Raw genomic sequence first — 19,965 nt, forward strand, 5'->3', positions numbered from 1 at the left:
CGAACAAGGGCGGAAACGTGGCGCGGTGAGCGCTGGGTAAATTCAGCGACATACAGGAAGAAAGAGACGAAGCCCAGTCTGCTTACTGCACACTCCCACAGCAGCGACAACATAAAGGACCGAATCACTGCTCGACCAGTTTAGCAGGTAAGCAGCCGGTGTGCTGTCCTTTTTGGTATTTGCACTGCGGGGTTTGTGACTCGATTTACGGCTTTCTGCAGAAGCGGAAAATCAAATCTGAGACGAGAGAGAGAGAGAGAGAGAGCGCACAGCCGCTTCCTCCTTCACCGAGAATCATTCAGAAATTACATCTTGAGTTCGGTGTGATGCTAACGCAGCCGGCTAGCCGAGGTTAGCCGCAAAAGCTGACGCTGGTCTGACTTAAATCGTTAACATGTCTGCAGCCCTGTAGTCAGCCTTTACTTCGTCTTGCTGTGCTCTCTTATTAAAAGTGGAAACTTCTCTTTTTAGTCTTTTTTTCTTCCCTTTCCTCCTCTGCAGAGTAGTGCAGCATTAGCTGACACAGGGAGGGGTGTGTGTGTGTGTCTCAGAGGAGAGAGAGAGAGGAAAAAAATCCAGGAAATAGTCAAACTGACAGCAGACGCTCAACGGCAGGGAGGGGACGTATAAAAACACCACCCCAGCTTTTTTAAATATGTGTCGACTTTGAATAAGGTGGTGTAATTTAAAAAAAAAAAAGGTTTATCTGGGGTTACGTTAGCTAGCTCTGGTTGTCGGCGTTGGTGTTGTGGCACATTTTGTACCCCCTTTAAATAATTTCTAAGCGGTGTAACGGCTCTTCAGGACGGCTTAACGCTATTTCCTAATCTGTAACTCTTCAGGACACTATAACGTTACTTGAGAAAGGTGTTTCTTAACCTCAAGAGCCACGAGTACACAATAAAACTGTTTAACTGAGGTTTGAGTGGTGGGGCTAAAGTTGTAACGGCTAGCTTTAGCCGGTGATCGCATTATCAGCAGCGGCTTGAGCGCGATTTGTTTGAGCTTTGAGCCCACCGAAGTAGGTCTGGAAGGGCGCCCTGCTTTCCATGTCTGCCACGGTTACAAACAGTGTTTCCCTATGCAAATAGATTTGGAAGAAAAGCTAAGGTTGCAAATGCAGGAGTGGACGCTCGCTCCTTTATGTCTGGACGTCTTGCCCCCAGGCAGACACACAAACCCTCACACAGGCCTAACTAACCTACTTCACTGCCCCTGCGTGCTGATGGGAGCTCTGTGCACAACATTTCTTCCATATAGACAACAAATGAGGTCGATGAGATCAGTTTGATAGGGTTATAGGCAGATTTCAGATTTTTAGTTACAAAGGTATTATTCATTAGTACAATACACTAGAGGACTAATGAGAGACTGCCACTCCTCATCTAAAGACTACTTGGAATTTGTAGTCAGACGTTAAGATTTTGCATAGACTGGGGTCACTATTTGCAAGGAGACAGGTAGATTCATTTTAAGCTAATTTCCCATAGTGCACTGCGTGGAAATGTACAAAAAGCTAAAGTTGCTTAAGGCAGGCTTTTGGCCACACCTGCTCTTGTTTGTGCAGTGGTTTGTTCTGAAAAACCATCCCAAAAGGGAATAAAAAGGGGAGTAAATGCACCTGTTGGTTGTTGATAGTACTAATGTGTTTGAGTTTTAATATTTGCATAAGTTGAGACAAAAAAAAAAGAAATGCAATATGTAAACTACGTGAGGAAGACCATGCTGATTGAGCTTTATGATCACTTTACACCAAATGATTGAGATAAGAGCATGCAACAACTTTACAAAACTCCCAGTTTTATTGCAGCATCAGTCATTTGTTTGCACTGTTTGAAAGTGTGCCTTCATACTCCTGGTATGAACTACAAGCTTCTATAATTGTACATGCTACAGATTTAGCTTTAATCTAAGGAAAACAGAACTGAAGGAATGACTCCCTGGCTGCCGTCACGTCTCTGGTTTTGTCTTCGTCTGTAGCGTTTCCTTGGTGGTCAGCACTTGGCCCGAGCCTACGCCGCCACTTTGCTTTGGTGCACATAAAAATAAGCATTTGAAGTGAAGTAACTGGGCATAAAGTAAACTCAAATGTGCTTTGCTCTGGGATTTGCAATTTGCTAGATATGGATAAAGTTTGTTGGTGTAAACAACAGTTAGCCATCTACAGGGCTGGGTTTGTGTTGTTGTTGTTTTTTTCCAGCTGTTACACCATTTAGGGGCCGCTCCCTCCCTGTGCTGCAGGTGAGTCATGTCTCATGAGAAAGTGCTGGACTCTGGTATATGCAGGTATAAATGCTCACTGCCGTGGTGCTAAACAGAATGTGGGTCAAGGGTAGAGAGGGCTTTTGTTTCCTGCTGTGATCTAATTCATCTCAGAGTCTGCTGCACAAATTAATGCGTAACTCTCTGTGAAAGACAGAGGAAAAGGGGAAGTTTAGGTATTGTGTGCTTCTTATTCAGTCTGCTGTAAAAGGAAGAAATAGTGCAGTCTTTTAAAAATAACTTCATGTAATGTCTTGCCACCTCACCTGCTGATAACTCTATTGAATGGATTCACCTAACAGCCTCAGGGTTGATATAATGCATAACTGCCTCTCCTATTTAATGATCAGAAATCAAGTCGAAAGGCTGATTTTTAGTGATGCAGTATTTTACCTTTATTTAACCAGGAAGTCTGACTGAGGTAGGAGTCATGCAGACTCAAAGCATTATTAAAACTGCAACAAATGCAACATAAAATATCAGATCTACACATGATACACACCCACATACACAATAAGTTGGTTCTTAAGGAAAAAGATCCATGCATCTTGTTCACCATGTTCCTTATGATGGTTTTAAACTTAAACAAGCTTTTGCATTTTTTTTTTTTTTTTTTTTAAGTTTAAGATGTGGGGTAAGAAAATGCTGTTGTCATCAGATCTGTCTAAAACCTCAGCAGATGAACAATCAGCTGTTTGGAAGGGAAAAAAGAAGTATACAAAGTTAAACTAAATGGCTGCTTGAGTGACCATAACTCAAATCTCAAAATAGTTACTGATTATTTTGCTGCTGATAAACCGATGAGTGACTGTGGCTAATTGGAACAGTATTGAACACCCATTGATATGACTTCAGAGCATCTTCAGAGTGCCGCTTCTCAACATGAAGGATTTTATAAGCTGGTCACAGCCAAAAATTTAACATCTCGGTCATTTGATATGTAAAGATTTCACTGAGGAGTGAAAGTGAGATGTTGGCTGCAGCATTATCTTGCTCATTAGTGAGAGTGGTCTGTGTGGATCCATTCAGCGACAGCCAGGTATAAGGACCCGAGACTGGAGGGGCTCTCAGTGGCCCAGGTAAGGGCAGTGTCAGCTTTCAGCTGCCTCATGTAATGTTAGCCTTTCTCTTCAGGTGTGCGTCTGGATCTGTGAGTACTCCTTTATGTGTTAAACTTGGATTGGAGTCAGTTACGGTAATCATGTCTTTTGAATAGTTAAATCAGGAGTGTGCATGTTTTTTTGCTTCAAAGGTGCTGCTGACCTTAAGTTGTTTTCTTGTGCGATGTACCTGGATGTTTAAAACTCATAGCTGGGATCTCTCTGTAGTAACTCGCAACGATCTACATAGCTTTACGCAGCAAGTTCTGGCCTGCTCTTCCTCTTTTGTTACTCAACCTCAACACTAATAGGTGGATTTTTCTGTGACTTCCTTAAAGCTTGCAAATGAGCATATTTACATCTTTTGGCTCAATTTATTCAAACAGTCGAGGGTTCTGTCCTTGTGGCCGATTCGGCACAAAACCTTCATTATGTCTGTGCAGACGGTTTGATTCCCAGCTGAAATTCACTCTGTGCTGTTTCTTAATGGGAGGATTTTATCATCTCATGACATCATTGTTAGTAAAGTAGTCATTACTGTTATACTCCAAAGGTGGAAATGTGGGTGTAGGGTTGTCCAGAAAAAATGTGCCAAAATCACATTTGATTGTGTGATGCCTAAGCATCAGGCAGTGTTTTGTTTTTTTTAATTAAATATTTAAATAGCGCTCCGTTTCGGAGGAAGTAAGACAAATTAAAACAGACAAAACTTAAGAGTTTACCTGAAGTTGTTGAGCTACATGTCATCACTAATGAAAGCGCCTAACCTTTCAGAGTCCTTTCTCGTTGCCAAAGAAAGAGGCGACAATGTAACCCTTGTCATAAAAATGCTGGACAATCGGAAGCTATCTGGTGGTTGCCAGGTAGTGACTGACTGGTCTTCAGACCTGACTGAAGCTTCAGTATATGTGCAGGTGATCTATGTGAGCCAAAAAAATTCAGGCTTTAGAGTACTCTAAATACTCAGTTTTTCCTAATATTGGCTCTTGGTGACATCATTGGCTTCATAGTGTAGTTAACACATTCACCTTACGCACAAATGGTCCTGGGTTTGACATCCAGATTTTAAAATCACAAATGGTTGTGATTTTAAAGTCACAACCATAAAAAAAGGAGAGGAATAAAATGTTAAAAGTTTAACAGTGTATAGGTGTTGCTTTAGCAGCTGGTGCATTTTGGAGCAGTGACTCCGTGGATGTCCCCACAGAGCCTTGGGCTCAGGACTGATGGAATTTACACCACATGAACGCAAGCAGACAGTCGTGTACTCATGGAAACTTTAACCTGTGGTTAAAGTAACCTAGGGGTTAAGAGTAGAGGCTAATCTCTTTATCTAGTACTCCTGTGAAGCTAGTACTGTCTGGTTTGTAGCAAGACAGAAAATTCATGATTACAATTTAAATCTGTTGTTGTGGTCATTGATTAATAGTGGTGTGGAGGGTACATTATATTGAGGATGAGGTCTAATTAACTTGAGGGATTTATTTATTAAATGAATAAATAAATGTCAGCACTATGTCAGATGGGGGAAGGATCCAACTGTTTGCCGTATGTGGTTGAAATGTTAGTTGTGACCTGTAGGAGGTTGTTATGCATGCAAAATGTTGTTAAAGCTTTTAAAGTTTCTGCAAAAGCACCTGTTGGAGACCTGTTGGATTAAGCAATAAATGCTTTGTTTAGTTTTAGGAGAAAAAGAAAAGCTTCAAATGATCCGCCACTGATTTTATCCTATATTATAATTATTAATATTGATAATCAGAAACATCAGTTTTTTTGGACTGTTTTCCCCACACAGTTTATGGACAATATTGCTATGAAGGAGTTTAAGAGCAGCAATAGAAGAGCCCTTCTATTCTATTGCTGATATTCTATTGCAACATGATCTAAACCTGAAATATGGGACTTGTTGAAGTAAATGCACACATGTAAACTTGTTTCTGGTACAAAAGACAAATATGGGCAGCATTCAGAGCACTGTTGCTGTTTTTAATTTTTTTTTAAAAATTGCATTGTAGTTTTAACACAACAAAAACAGGTTCTGGGATCGCAATACTGAATAAAGTTGTTTTTTCGAATCGAAACTGATGAAGGATAAACTGAATGGCAGTTAGTGATTCAGTTTAATGTAGTTCTGCACTACAGAATTTCCCAGAGGAACCCACCCGAGGGATTAATAAAGTTCCATCTAATCTACTTCACTAATGTAGGTTCAGATTGATGCAAGCAAGCACTTCTAAAGAAATGCATCCTCCTGTCTATGTTACTGTTGACTGTATATAAATAGGACGGATCAATGATCATTTTCTATCATGATTTCTTTCTTCCTGTGTTTTAGTCCCTGGGACTTCTCTCCCAATAGTGGTAGCCAGCGTGACACAGCTAACCTTTTTATCAAACACAAAAATGTCCTCTCTTTCTGACAGGTATGGCAGAGTTGGCGAGTCTGGTGCAGCGGTTGGAGGTGGCGGTGGGCCGCCTGGAGGCCATGTCAGGCCCTGGAGGCAGCGCTGGAGGTTCAGATGGAGGAGGTATTACTGTTAAAGAATACACTGAATAATATGTGTAGAGATCAGTGAGTGAAGTTTGCATTAATACATGAAAATGTATCACTGCGCTGAAGTCAGCTTCTGGCAGTGTGGACAGCGAAACCGGAGCCTTTTTGAAAACGATGACAGATTTTAGTCATGTGATGCAGTCATGTGACCAATTAAACTAAGATAGCGGAGGGCATTATATAGCTGTTGTTTTGTTTGCGCTCAATTTTGACAGCCCTATTAAAGATTAATATCAGTTTGTAAATGCTCCAGATAGCTTTTCTTCAAATTCTTTAATTCTCACTCACTTTTGCAACTTTGTACTTTTGTGTTACTCACAGCAACAACTCCACCTCATTGTTAGTCCATTTAAAAAACTGTGCTGAAGTCAGCTTCTGAGCTCACAAAAGCCACTAGATTATTTGACTGAGTGGGGTCATTTATCACTAAAATGTTCTGATGTTGATAATTATGGCTTTCAGTCAGTTACTGTTGGCGTTTGCAGCTAGGCTTCTGCAGCGGTAGATTTAGCTGCTCTTGGTGTGTTAGCCATGGTTCACTGCAATGTGTTGCTGTGCTGAGCGTTACTTGGGGAATTTCATGCAGATTAGACCCAAGTAGTTGTTAGTAAAGATATCAGTTCCACATTAATGTAATGTAAATGGTAAATGCACTATAGCGCTTTACTTAGTCCCTAAGGACCCCAAAGCTTTATACTACATTCATCCACCCATTCACACTGGGGATGGCAAGCTACATTGTAGCCACAGCTGCCCTGGGGCGCACTGACAGAGGCGAGGCTGCCGGACACTGGCGGCACCGGGCCCTCTGACCACCACCAGTAGGCAACGGGTGAAGTGTCTTGCCCAAGGACACAACAACCGAAACTGTCCAAGCCGGCGCTTTAATCTTTACATGTATTTCTTTTTAATCCCCGTGGTCTTCTTTATCTTTGCAGCTGTATCTGTGCACGTCGAGGGCTTCGATGAGATCATCAAGGGTCCTCTGGCGGAGTACCTCTCCCTCAGCCAGAAGATAGGGGGCGACGTCCAGAAACATGTAGGTCACAAGTTCAGACATTACACATTTACATGAGGCATTGGTCACCAGTCCTACTGGAGCTGAGTTTAATTCTTTCCTAGGAAAGATGATTCCTGAAAGGTTACTTTAACTGCAGCAGCCATTGTAGAAATATTTACTGTCTACAAGTAAACGTTTCTTCTTTCCTGATGAGCACATTGCAGTGTATCTTGGTTTTTTGCCTCCACCTGCAGATCAGAAGAGCAGGTGCAGCCTGTGGAAGGACTAACGCAGCCTTTTGTTTGTGCTTCATGCAAAACTCTGCAGGGAATCTCGTAATTGCAGTTGACGCTGCTGATTTAATCGCTTCTTTTATACAGCATTGTTTTACATTTACAGTGATATTCCTCATTTTCCAAGTCCATGATTTTTTTATTATTTTTTTCCCCTGCTGGCAAGACTTGAATATTTCTAAATATGAAGCCCCTTGAAAGCAGTTTCTGTTAAGTGTTCGTGAAAGATGATTAAAAAATGGCACAATGATAAATTAATGTAACATTTCTTTCCCTCTTTTAGGCAGAAATGATGAAGCAGGGGTTCACCACTGAGAGACAGCTTCTCATCACAGCCTCCACTTCCCAGAAGCCCTCTGATGTGAGTTAAACACACTCCGTAAAACTTTAAGTTGAGCAAGCACCGCATTGATTGATCAATTTCAACTTTGTGCATTATTTATTGTGTTCGTCTGCAGTTTAAATGGACGAACCCTTCTTTCTTTTTCCCTCTCTGTACAGGTTCTGTGTTGTGATATTTCTGCCTCATTTTATTTCGATTTAAAAATCTGCTGTAAAGATTAAATATTCAAGCTCGGCTTAGTTGTGATGGAGAAAGCTTAGTGGGATTATTGGCCTTGTTAATTTGCTTCAGAAGTTGGAGAATTTGAAGAGGGTTTTTTTTCTTTCTTCTTCTTCCTTTTTCTTTTTTCCTCGAGTTGTGACTCAATTCTATACAAATTCTTAAGTTTCAGGTATCTGCTGATATCGAGTGCTAAACTTTTGTCCTTTTTCGACTCTTCAGGCAGTTTTGACGACTCTCCTGCAGCCCGTGTCCAGCGTGATCCAGCAGGTGCAGGCGTTTCGGGAGCAGAACCGCAGCTCGCCGTTGTTCAACCACCTCTCCGCTGTCAGCGAGAGTGTGCCTGCCCTTGGATGGGTTGCCATGGTGAGTCCAGGGGCTGAGAGAGGTTAACGGGTAGGAAAAGAGCCGTTTTGGCACCACTCTGTGTATGTGGATAAATGAGTGTATAATGGGCGGAAACAGGCCTCTCTTTGATTCTGTCAACAGTCTCTGATGAGCGACGGTTTCTTGGCTGACGTTAAAGCACCAACAACAGAGCTTTGCTGTTACAGTAAATGATTCATTCATTGTTTGCTGTTGTGTTTTTTGAGACTTATGAATAATGGATCAGATTTTCAGATACACATGATGAATGTCTTCATTCTCTGTCCGCCTACCTCTGTATCCTTAAACTTCTCATTTGCTTTGCAAAACATTTGTGACAGCAGTACATATTTCAGAAGAACAGTCATTCTTTTTTCTTTATTGCTAATGAGAGCTAGACAAGGAAGCTGATTAACTGATTAATACGTCTTTATCTTAGTTATTTATTTTTTTAGTCATGTTGAGACTGATTTTTTTTTTACCTTTGGACAAAGCCTCTTTTTGCAAAGATTGTGGGTGTAGCTTTATAGCAGTAGGATGGATTAGTCTTTAATTAAAGGCTTCACTTGTGGGGAAGCAAAGATTTTAAGTTCTCAAAATGTTGAGCTTTAGTTTTATACTTCCCCTTTCTTTAAACATACCTGACTCCTCTGCATCCATTTAATCCGACTCTAAAAGACAGACAGGAAAAACCTGGCCCACAGAGTCCTAAAGGAAAACAAAACATTAAGGGGCAGGAGGCATGTCAAAGCAAATGTTTGCAGTGATTCTCCACTGCTGTTTAAGTTGATTTTAATACTGTTTATTTCATCAAGTGACCTCTTTAGTGGTACATGTCAGGTAGGGATCTACCAGCAATCTAAATGCTGACATGGTGCTTGTGCTTTTAAATTGTTAGCTACAGGTTACAATTAAAATCTTACTAAGTTCAAACTTAGTTATCCAGTGTTTGGGGTTTTTGTTTGTTTGTTTGTTTTTTGTTTTAACGTTCTCTGTGGACATTTGGACTAAGTGGTTTCCCACCCATGATATACGAGATAAGACTGGCTCTATTTATCCCAAAATTTGGGGAAGTTCCTGTGTTACCGCAGCCAAGAACACTAAGTACAACCTAGATCAAAATGCTTAAACAAAGTGGACTGGACTGCTCAATATAATAAAAGCAATATGACAAAACAAACTGGCTCAGTTAGGCAAAAACTACACACAGGGTATGTTTTACGAAATGAATCTAAACCTTTTTACTTCGTGTCAGGCTCCCAAACCAGGCCCGTACGTTAAGGAGATGCAGGACGCCGCCACGTTCTACACCAACCGTGTGCTGAAGGACTACAAGGACAAGTCAGTAAAACCTCCACTATTAAAGCCTGTTTCCCTCATTGTCCGCAGCAGATGGGCCGTCCAAATTTAATTTGTATACAAAGCTGCTGGGATTTCTTCCAGTTTGTTCTTATCATTTTAAACTGTATCATACGTTTTTATTTTTTATGTTGAATCTAATAAACAAAAGGGTCAAAAGAACTTTTAAATGCAGCCAAACAGTTTGCTCGACCCATCTGTCTTCCATCCTTTCTTTTCCTTTTTCAAGTTATGGTGCCCCATGGTTTTACTGAGTCAGCACTGCCACATGATACACTGAAGCATGTCGGTGGCAGACTTCCTGGGTTTAAACTTGTAATAAAAGCCTGAAAGTGAGGCAGACTGTTTGTGCTCTCAGCTCGTGTTCACATGTCATACAGCAGGCAGGCAAATTGCACAATGAGAAAATCTGAAATAAAAAATAAAGTTGTGTTGAGTTCTAAGTAAAGGAAGAAAAACTGCTAGAGCTAAAAAACGATGCCATAAAATCATATGTCGTCTTCACAGGGACAAGGTGCATGTGGACTGGGTGAAAGCCTACATCTCCATCTGGACTGCGTTGCAGCATTACATCAAAGAGCAACACACCACCGGACTGACCTGGAGCAAGACTGTGAGTTTCCAAAGGAAGGAGGAGGAGGAGAGAAAAAAAATAAAAAAAGGAAATTACTGCAACTTGAAACATAAAAAGCAGCTCTCAAATGATCAAATGCAACCTGACTCATGAATTAACACATTTACCTTAGGGCCAGTTTTACTAATACTTTGTGCCAGAGCAAACTGGTCTTTGGCATTAGAGAAAATTGTACTGTCTGTACTTAGAGTTATAAGGTTGCATGATTTCTGCAGCTTGCCCTGTTGCATATGTATTTCTGGGACTTCCTTTCTTGTGGTGCACAATGAAGGAAAAGCAGGAGCTTTTAGGGTACAAAACAATCCTGAAACTGAACTTGAGCTCTGTTTTTGCTAAACTAAATTTAGCCCTTCAGAATAAACTTTATTTTTGTTTACACACAAAGTTGAGGCAAACACAGGGAGAAGTGGTGTAACTGCCCCTGATATGCAAACAGTCCTGTTTTAAATTATAGAGGGGAGAATTACTCCAGAGTTTGTCTCGTGAGTGTGCTCTCCTTTGTCTGCTTTAAAGGCTAAAAGTGTGTCCTTCATGACCTCATTCACCCTGTTAACCGTTTTCTTCTCTTCTTCCTCAGGGTGCAGTAGCTTCAGCCGGTGCTGCTCCACGCAGCGCTCCTGCTGGCGGTCCTCCCCCACCTCCCCCTGGACCCCCTCCTCCCGCTGACCTGAGCGGACCCACTGGCGGCGCTGGGGACGCCGGTGCTGATAATCGGAACGCCCTGTTCGCCTCCATCAACAAGGGGTCTGACATCACCCGGGGTGGGTAGCTACAGCTCCAACCAACAGTGATGAGAGGAGCTGATACTTTTTTTTTTTTTTTTTTTTTTTCTGGCCTCAATTTTGAGGATGTGAGTGCAGCAGTAGTCATGTAGCAGAGCTACATGAATCAATACAAAAAGGCTTTGTTGATGTAAATCATATAAAGGAGTCTCTGGTCCTTCTTTCCTTTTGTTAATCATTACTCTATGTGAGGAGGAGTAATCAGTATTGATGAACCTCTCTGGACAAATAAGTTGATGGGAGAACGTGGTATGAAGGGCAGACAGTGTATTAAGACGGACCTTTTTATTTCAGTTATAATCTTTTATGCTCATTTACACTTACTAATATATGGGTTCCATTCCTTTTATTTATTTATTTTTGTTATCACATAAATTAGATGTGCTTTGGATTAAGTAACGCTCCCTCTCTCTCAGACTAACAGTGCATGTTTCATCTCTCCCTGACCCCTGCAGGACTAAAACATGTGTCCGATAACCAGAAGACCCACAAGAACCCCAACCTGAGGAGTCAGGGCGCTCCAGTGCGCTCTGGACCAAAACCCTTCGCTTCAAGCGCCGCCAGACCTGCTGCATCCGCCACACCAACCCGTACGCTCCCCCCTGTGCTGGAGCTGGAAGGAAAGAAGTGGAAAGTGGTACGTTGAAGGGGCCAAAATGACCAGAATAGATTTTTAAACTTGCTTCTGGCTCAGACAAACAGACCTTCTTCTTTTTTTTTTTTTTTCTTAATTCTTTTTCTCTGTTTTCTTAACTTGCTTTCTGCAGGAGAACCAGGAGGATGCTCAGAACCTGGTGATCAGCGACACTGAGCTGAAGCAAGTGGTTTATGCTTTCAAGTGTAACAAGAGCACCCTGCAGGTCAAGGGCAAAATCAACTCCATCACTTTAGGTAAGAAAGGAAACTCACTCCTCAGAAACACACACGTCGAGGGCTCTCGTATTGCCCCTGATATAATGCCCAAACATTTATTTATATTTGCCGACACAGCCGCCATAAGTGAATAAAAGGCAGAAGAATGAGCTCGGTGCTTAGAGTCTCTTAAATATACTTATTTATTTTTCTCTGACAGACAACTGTAAGAAAATGGGCCTGGTGTTTGATGATGTTGTGGGCATCGTGGAGATGATTAACTGCAAGGATGTCAAGATCCAGGTGTGATTATTTTATTTTATTTTATTTTTTTTTGTTTCTTTTCACTGTTTGTTGCATTTCATGAGATCACTGAATGATTTTTGCTGCCCCGTCATTCTTCGGCTCTTTGTAGTTTCTCTGCTGAGGATTTATACATTTTTCATGAGCTCTGTTTATTATTCATGTAGTTAAATATTGGAAACTACAAGCTGCTCAGTTTTTGGCAGCTTCACTGTCAGCTGGGTGCAGTGTTGGGCTTGAGGAGATTTGTAGAAGCTGATTGTAGATCGGCATTGTGTATCATCTACCTGATAAAGTTACTGGCTTTTAGCCAAAGGGTCTACTGTTTATTTTTTCCTTTTGTTTCCAGGTTATGGGGAAGGTCCCAACTATCTCCATCAACAAGACAGATGGCTGCCACATTTATCTGAGCAAGGACTCTCTGAAGTGTGAGATCATCAGCGCCAAGAGCTCAGAGATGAACGTGCTGGTACCCAACAAAGATGGAGAGTTTGTGAGTATCTCTGATTTCATTTGTTTAGCAGAGGAAGTTTAACGTGACACAAACAGGACCTCACCTGACTGTGATAAGAAACCTTACTGCTTCTGTAAACCTTATGGGGTATTTTTGGCTTTGTAAATGCTGTCATCACTAAGTTTTCAGTGCTGCTGCTTTTATTTAATCCTTATTTCAACCAGAAAGTCAATTGAGATTAACATCTGTTTCTCAGGGAAGACCTGGACAAGTAGGCACATACCTCAAGTTAAAAATCAAATATACTATGAAAATAAAGTGAAAGAAGTCAATCGAATAATACAAATAGAAGGAGCAGTAAGTCTTTATGAGAGCTTTGAGCTCTCCTGGGTAGACAAACACGTTCAGCCTCGTTAGGTACTTGTTAGTGTCTGTGAGGCAAGCGTCACATCAATTATGAATTTCTCTATAAAAGGTCTTGGATAAAAGTCCAGCCTTGCAGAAGTTTGAAGTCAAAGTCGTTAACATGCAAACGGTCACATTGGTCCAGCGAGTAGTGTGCATTTGATCTTTTGAGCTGCTTTCAGCTTCGCATGCGCGGCATGTTTAATTAGACCATGAAGTGTTCCTTGAACTGTGCATCTTTGAGCAGGTTTGTGGTGTAGTTGCTTTTAGGATTTTTGTTAAATAATGAGAACATGAGGTTAAGAGCAAGGGGGCAAAGCTCTCCCATCCTCGTTTTAGTGCTGCTAGGAACCTTTGACCAGAACAGCCCGTTTATCGAGTCTTCATCCTGAGCCGAGCTGATCAGCTGCTGACTATAAACGACAAGAATTCAAAGCTGGTCTGAAAAAGCTTGTTGATCTGACAAAAAACCCCTGTGTGTCTCTCCCTTTCAGACGGAGATCCCTGTACCCGAGCAGTTCAAGACAGTCTGGGACGGCAGTAAGCTCGTCACCACAGCAACAGAGATCGCCGGATAAACTGGGGCAGCATATTAAAACGGCCGCCCCTCCTCAACGCCATCCCCACTCGTCTATTTTAATTATTTTTTTTTTTTTGCAGAGTCCTGTCTGACTGATCGACAACCCCACCAGCTAACTCTCACACTGTACACTGAGATTCAGACCTTTCCCCTTCTTCCTTATCAGCCAATCACAGTTTAAACTGTTCCTTCTGTAAGCCAATTAGAGGGCTGCTTGCCTTATCTGGAGCAGATCCTCCAGCCAATCAGCAGGGAGCAGCTTGTCATTCAAATTAGGGTTTCCCTGCAAGCACTTGAAAAGAGTTTTGCCAACAGCTGGGAAGCTCTGTATGCTTTTTTTTTTTTTAATTTATCTGGATGATGCTGAGCAAATTTTAGAATAGGCAATGTTGATTCCTCTGCAGCCAATCAGGCTCATTTCTTTCCCTTCTTCCTGGTCAGCTGGGGGGCTGGCGTGTTTAAGTTGTGGCCTCAAGGTTTCTCTTCCATTATATGCAATTCACTGGTGAAGCACTCGTCAAAAAGAGCCCTGTTTAAAGAGGATAAAGGCATCCATATCATCTCCACTGATGACTGCAACCATGAGACTCATAGTGGATAATGGTGTAAAACAAGTTCTCTGAGCACATAAAACCAGAGTAAAAGCAAGCTGTGCAAAAACATTCTCTCTTAAATCATTTTTAAAGCATAAATCCATCTAGATGATGATGTTTGAACGGTTTAAAGTACGTTTTCACTTAAATCTACACAGGACATTCCTGAATGAAAGGAAAAAAAAACATTCCATGTTAGGAGGCATTTAAGAAAAGTGTGATAAAGAGCAAAGATGTTGGAAGTCGGTGGAAGTGAATTTTAAAAAGTAAAGGAAAACAGACTGGAGTAAGTGATTGGAAACACCTGCTGTAATCACCTGTACAGCTATGAATAGTCTTTGAATATCAGCCTGACCATCAGCATCCTGCTCCTCATGTCTGCAGCTCGCGTAGCTGTGGAGCTCTTCGCTGAATTTTCTTTTGTCTCTTGTTTTTGTTTACCACTTTAATTTCTCTTTTTTGGGGGGGTCCAAACTCAAATCTGCTCATTAGTACTGGAGACATCATTAAAAATGTTGCAATAAATCCAAGTATTTGGGTGTCTTTATTTTGATGTTTTATTTGTACAGAAGCATTATTTCACAGTTAAAAGATCCAAATGAGGCAAAACGAAAGTGGCTTAAACCCCCCCCCCCCCGTAAAACCTGCCAACAATGATGAATAGTGTTTGACCTCATCAGTAAACTGCACCTGTGACTGCTAAAATTATGATGGCATCACAAGACACAGATTAAAAGCCAACACGCTGGAAATGATCAGTGCAAAAAGAGTAAATGATGCTTTCTGCTAAGCTTGAGCGTCCTGTTAAACTGGCGTTATATTGCTCTTGATTTCAACTGCAGCTACAGCAATCTGAGACTATCAGTATGGAGCTGCTTTAGTGTAAATAAGGCAGCAGGTTGGCTTTGAACCACTCTTCTTTGAACTGGAGGTGGTCGCCTTCGGTGGCCAGAAAAACCAGCTTCCCTGCTTTGTCCATCGCCGCCAGACCCAAACGATCCTACACACACACACACACACACACGGGGTCTGTTTTACAACCGGCATGTGCAACAAAGTTTGATTAATAAACATTTGCTGATGGAAAACCGAACTAAGATATGTCCTACTACATGCAGAACCATCGTAAGGTGGTTAAGGCAAAAAAAAAAAAAAAAAAAAAAAAAAAAGAATAGCTTCTGAATTTTTGGAAAAGCATAAAAAGGCGAAATAAAAGCAGAGATCTATACTTATCAAGGTAATCCTAAGTGTTACAAAGGTGGTTCTTTTCCATTGCCATGGTAACTTGTGCTGCAGCTAACCTGCTCCAGGCCTTCCGTGTACTACAAACCAAGTTCACCAAACCCAGTTAGGCTCAGTGCTCGCCTCAACTCGATAAGTCAACCCAAGGTCCATAATCTAGCTATAAGTACGTTCATAAAAAACATTTAGCTTTAGTTGTTGTTCTTGAGTTAATTGTAATTTTGCAGCATTTTAGTCACTATCTGTTGAGTTTCTACGAGTCATAAATAAATTGACTTGACAAACAGTCTGATACCAAATAATGAATAAAAACAGGGTTAGTCTGTGCGCAGACTTGCAGTATAAATATGTCCTGTTCTGGATTCTCACATTAATGCCTACAGGACAATAAAAGTGTAAAATTGCAACCAACGAGGGAAAAAAAAAAAAAGAATAAAGTTGCTCCTTTAAAAAAAGAAAAAAAGTCTATATTGTTGGAAATGCACACATATCTTCCGTGTGTCTAATTGGCAGATGCTGCACACCAGCAAACAAATATACTCAAATACAGACTGAGACCACGTTTTGACAAATAAATCTGATTACCACCTTCTTGTGACTGCTTAGCCTTCACATTCACAGGAAACACTGGATAATAAAGTGTGTACTGCTCACACCGTCAGCTCTCTTCCCTCATCAGAGAACCTGCAGTGATTACCTCCTTGTAGAGAACGCTCTCCTGTAGAGTCTCGGTCTCTTTGGCTTGGCCAGTTTTCAGGAAGCCGAACCACTGCGAGAAGAATCGGGACAAGACTGTGACTGGTCTTTAATCAGCACCTTTTTTTAATAAAAGTATTTTTTGAAACTGACTTGTGCAGAATTTTGCTAAAACTTTGGCCATCAGGGGACAGAATTTTACCAGTGTGTATGCTGGGATGATTTCAGTTAAGTGCTACTGCTCTTTCCTTACAAGGTGTTTCACCAGACCACTGGTATTGTACTTAATGGTAAAATAAAGGTTGCACTGACTCACTGCACCATCTTGTGGTGTAAACTGGTATTACATGAATGTACAGGCTGGCTCCAGTTCATTCAACTTAAACTTACATCTCTTCAACACATTACACAGACACTTTCAATAAGAAGTCGCTGAAGTTTTTTCTTCACATTGTGTTTTTAGTTCTGTTCATTTTTAAAATAACTACGTGCATTATGTTTGGTACCTCAGTATCGACAGGATCCACCACAGAGTCCTGCAGGAACTTGACCATGACGAACTTCTCTAGCTGCTGAAGATTCTTCTTGTAAGTCTCGTTCACCGCCTTTAGTAGAAAACAAAAACATTTTTCAACAAACAGAAAAAGAACTTTGCAGATGTGCACGAAGAGTTAAAAAAAAACAGATTCAAGAATTATATAAATACAATTAAATGTCTCCATGTGTCTTGTGTGGCTTTCTCTACCTCAAACAATCCCAGGCTTCTTCTTTAAAATGAATTAGCACCCTGCTCTAATAAAGAACCCTTAAAGAGTTTAAAGGACATAATTAATGTGAACAAATCATTCTCTTCTGCGTCGTAGCTCAGTATGAAGAGAACCAAATTGTGAAATAGCTCTTTGACTGGTTTTTATTAAGCGATTATTCAGAAGTTGATTGATTTATGGATCGGCAGAGATAACCCTGCAGGTCAGTTTGTAGCCACACAGTCTAATCCGATCCTGTCTATTAATGAAAGGTTAAGCTCTCGATCTAAACAGCAGTTTACGTCAGTGGGCAAACTTCAGTTTGATGGCACGACACAGACTTTCTTCTTTCTGGAAATGTTGACCCTGGAGCAGACTGTTAAGCACTAATAGGGTGTAATCTCATTGTCTTTTAATTAATACCTTTCACTGGACTTAAGTATCTTATACAGTAGCAGCAGCCGTCTTCCTTCTGTGTTGCCTTCTGTTTTTTCACTTGTTTATAGTTTTAATGGAGAATAAAGAAATCTAAACGTGTATAAAGGTGTGTTGTACACCGAGAACATTGCATGGTTATAACTCATCTTTGAGACGACAATAAATCATTTATTAACGATTAACTAAACTCCTTAGGCACCAAAGTCCACTTCTATAGTTATTCATAGCTGCATCTCTTTGTCTCCGTCAGCAGATGGCAGAGACAGAGTAGATTCAGTCCTCCAGCTGCCGATAAACACCGAAATGCTGAAAAAACCCCCACAATCTCCCTTTTGTTTTCCTAACGCAGTCACTGTTTACACTTCTGCGACCTCGTTGTACTGACTACAGGGCTGTTCTGGCTCTACCGACCCGCTCTTGATTGATGTCGGCCAGGAAGCGGCTGTACTTCTTGTAGAGATCATCGTTCAAAGGGTCATGCCAGTACTGGGCCTGCACCAGGCTGATAACCACAAACACAGAAACGATTCGTCACAAGATGCTTGACATGACTTAACAGGAACAACAGGCTGATGCAAGACGGAAAACGTACTGCTTTTGAAACCAGCCCAAGTAAGCTTCCTTATTCAGAGCTTCACGAATCATGTCACAGATTTTAGAGCTCTCCCCAGGACACCTGGGCAGCCCGTACACACCTGAGGATTCGAAAAACACACGGGGTTAGGTGCCAGCTTGTTTGGAAGCTGTCAGGAATTAGTAGGCAGCATAGAAAACTGTCAGGAAATAACCTGGACCATTCACTCCCATAGCTCCCTGGTCTGGCTCACAGAGCACTTGAGGCTCTTAATAAGTCTCCAGTGGGAGACTGAGCTGTTTACATCTTTACATAGAGGCTTGAATGTGTTTAATTTGAGGAGAGGAGTTCTGTTTTCAAAGATCACCTGTGATGTGTAAATAGAGCAGAACAGAATAACAAGTCTGACGTCAAAGAGAAGGACCTACAGAGTCAGGTTAAACTTTTATGTGCAGCTGATTTAATGACAATAGACTGAGTTTTATTTTACAAGTTAACTACATCATAAAAGAGCTTTTAGTTTTGTTTTCAGTTTAACTTTCTTTGCAACTACTGAGTTCAGCTCTGAAAGCGAGGCCCTTCAGCCTCCTGGTAGATGCACTTATCGAATAAGTTTGAACATAGTAGGTAAGTTCCTTCGTTAGTTGATGTCCGACCTTGACATTTATATTAGGGTCACTGAGATTTAAAGCTGATACACCTGTGGTATCAATTTGAAAATCCTACGTCAACCTGTTCTCTAGTTATCATGTTCACGGCGCCAGCCCGCTTGGCAGGGTGATGGCAAAACCTCAGCCTTTTTTGGCTGAAGGGTAAAAAAAAAAAAAAACAACCCTAAACACTACTTTTACATCAGAATATATCTGGTCAGCTCTGCTCACAGGGAAGTGAGCTAAAGTTATCATTATAGTATCACCTTGGTGCTGACCGCCAACAGAGATCAGGTTTTTCATTGGTGGAGAGGCACAGCGCTGAGCCACAGCCCTCCTGCGAACAGAGGAACCGGGTCAAAGAGTCAGAGCGAGCTTCCTCATTTCAGTCAGGAGACAAAAACTACGAGCGGGAAACATGCCGAGGCCCGAGAGTTGGTTTTTTTTCAAACACACAAAGCTTCCAATTTCTCTTGCATAACAAGTAAGAAAACCAGAGTCCAGAACAGGAGTTACATACAGAAATTGCGCCCCCTGGGAGAAGCCCATCGCATTGTATCCTCCCTTCAACTTGGGGTCCAGAGCCAGCTGATTGCACACCATGGACACCTGCTCATTCACATCTGAGAAAAACCCATTTTCTGTGTCCTGCAGGAGGAAAAACATGAAAAGTTCAAATCACAAGTGACAGATTAAAAGAAGAAAATGAGCAGAGAGATAACGTTACGGCGTCACCACGGATCAAAGCCGTACCCGTGCAGGTTTGGTATAAATATTAACACAGAGGAGTCACACAGTGAAGCTGCAAAGGAGCCATTTTTCTGATGTAACTTATGTCACTACTACTGCAAATACCACAGAATAGGAGCCATCACACATGTGGAAAGCTGCTGTGGGACTGTTAAAGAAAGAGATATAAAAGGCGTTCTTTATTAAACATGTCATATTCACTTTTACTGTGTGTTTCTGTGAGAAGACGAGTGGCCGTGAGTCATCTTCTGAAGGTAGTGAAGCAATGCTACGTCTTAATAGGATGACAGCGATTTTTTTTAGCTGCGAAATAGCATTACAGGAAGTTTTATCTATGCGTCCAGTCTGTACAACAGCTTCAGCGTCTTAAAAAGGTACAGGAAGTATGTGATCTTTTGAAGTTTTTTAATTTAAAAAAAAAAATAATAAATAAAAAATAATATATATATATATATATATATATATATATATATATATATATATATATATATATATATATATATATATATATATATATATATATATATATATATATATATAAATAATCCATTATCATTCATTTAGAATGAATATCAAAAATACACAGGAGTGGGCGCTTGTTTGTGGAAGCTGCCGTGTTGCCTCACCTTGTAGAGACTGACATATAATACAGAGGGCGAGATGAACATCCGCCAATATTTCACAATTACTTATCGTCACCAGATTAAACATGTAACCCTCCCATTGCTGGACAAATGAGCCAGCTAAACAACAAGAGCTGGTTTTAAGCT

The 19,965-nt window shown here is 41.0% G+C and overlaps 2 protein-coding genes across 3 annotated transcripts in view; one reads left to right on the forward strand and one right to left on the reverse strand.

Annotated features, from left to right (window-relative positions):
* On the forward strand, positions 1–14,624 carry cap1 (CAP, adenylate cyclase-associated protein 1 (yeast)). Its single transcript, XM_082521496.1, has 13 exons — positions 1–147; positions 5,786–5,890; positions 6,855–6,955; positions 7,493–7,570; positions 7,994–8,137; positions 9,393–9,478; positions 10,004–10,109; positions 10,708–10,891; positions 11,368–11,549; positions 11,680–11,803; positions 11,985–12,067; positions 12,417–12,560; positions 13,421–14,624. The coding sequence occupies exons 2-13, from the start codon at positions 5,788–5,790 to the stop codon at positions 13,502–13,504; spliced, it is 1,419 nt and encodes a 472-aa protein (XP_082377622.1). The 5' UTR covers positions 1–147; positions 5,786–5,787; the 3' UTR covers positions 13,505–14,624.
* The window catches only part of ppt1 (palmitoyl-protein thioesterase 1 (ceroid-lipofuscinosis, neuronal 1, infantile)), a 10,395-nt gene continuing 3,996 nt past the window's right edge, over positions 13,567–19,965 (reverse strand). For both annotated transcript variants that reach the window (XM_082521500.1, XM_082521501.1), the window contains exons 4-10: positions 18,966–19,093; positions 18,712–18,782; positions 17,814–17,916; positions 17,633–17,723; positions 16,544–16,642; positions 16,039–16,110; positions 13,567–15,099 (exon numbers count right to left, since the gene is read on the reverse strand). In XM_082521500.1, coding sequence (XP_082377626.1) covers positions 14,977–15,099; positions 16,039–16,110; positions 16,544–16,642; positions 17,633–17,723; positions 17,814–17,916; positions 18,712–18,782; positions 18,966–19,093 — 687 coding nt within the window. In that variant the 3' untranslated portion in view covers positions 13,567–14,976. The remainder of the gene's footprint in view (positions 15,100–16,038; positions 16,111–16,543; positions 16,643–17,632; positions 17,724–17,813; positions 17,917–18,711; positions 18,783–18,965; positions 19,094–19,965) is intronic.

This window comes from Aulonocara stuartgranti (assembly GCF_965226115.1).
Source record: "Aulonocara stuartgranti genome assembly, chromosome: 22".
Lineage (NCBI taxonomy): Eukaryota > Metazoa > Chordata > Actinopteri > Cichliformes > Cichlidae > Aulonocara > Aulonocara stuartgranti.

Bases quoted from the DNA above. Each gene is read 5' to 3' on its own strand.
- cap1 (XM_082521496.1), top strand. From the start codon at position 5,788: ATGGCAGAGTTGGCGAGTCTGGTGCAGCGGTTGGAGGTGGCGGTGGGC. The intron at 5,891-6,854 runs GTATTACTGTTA...TTATCTTTGCAG, and splicing joins TGGAGGTTCAGATGGAGGAG to CTGTATCTGTGCACGTCGAG. The intron at 10,110-10,707 runs GTGAGTTTCCAA...CTTCTTCCTCAG, and splicing joins GACTGACCTGGAGCAAGACT to GGTGCAGTAGCTTCAGCCGG.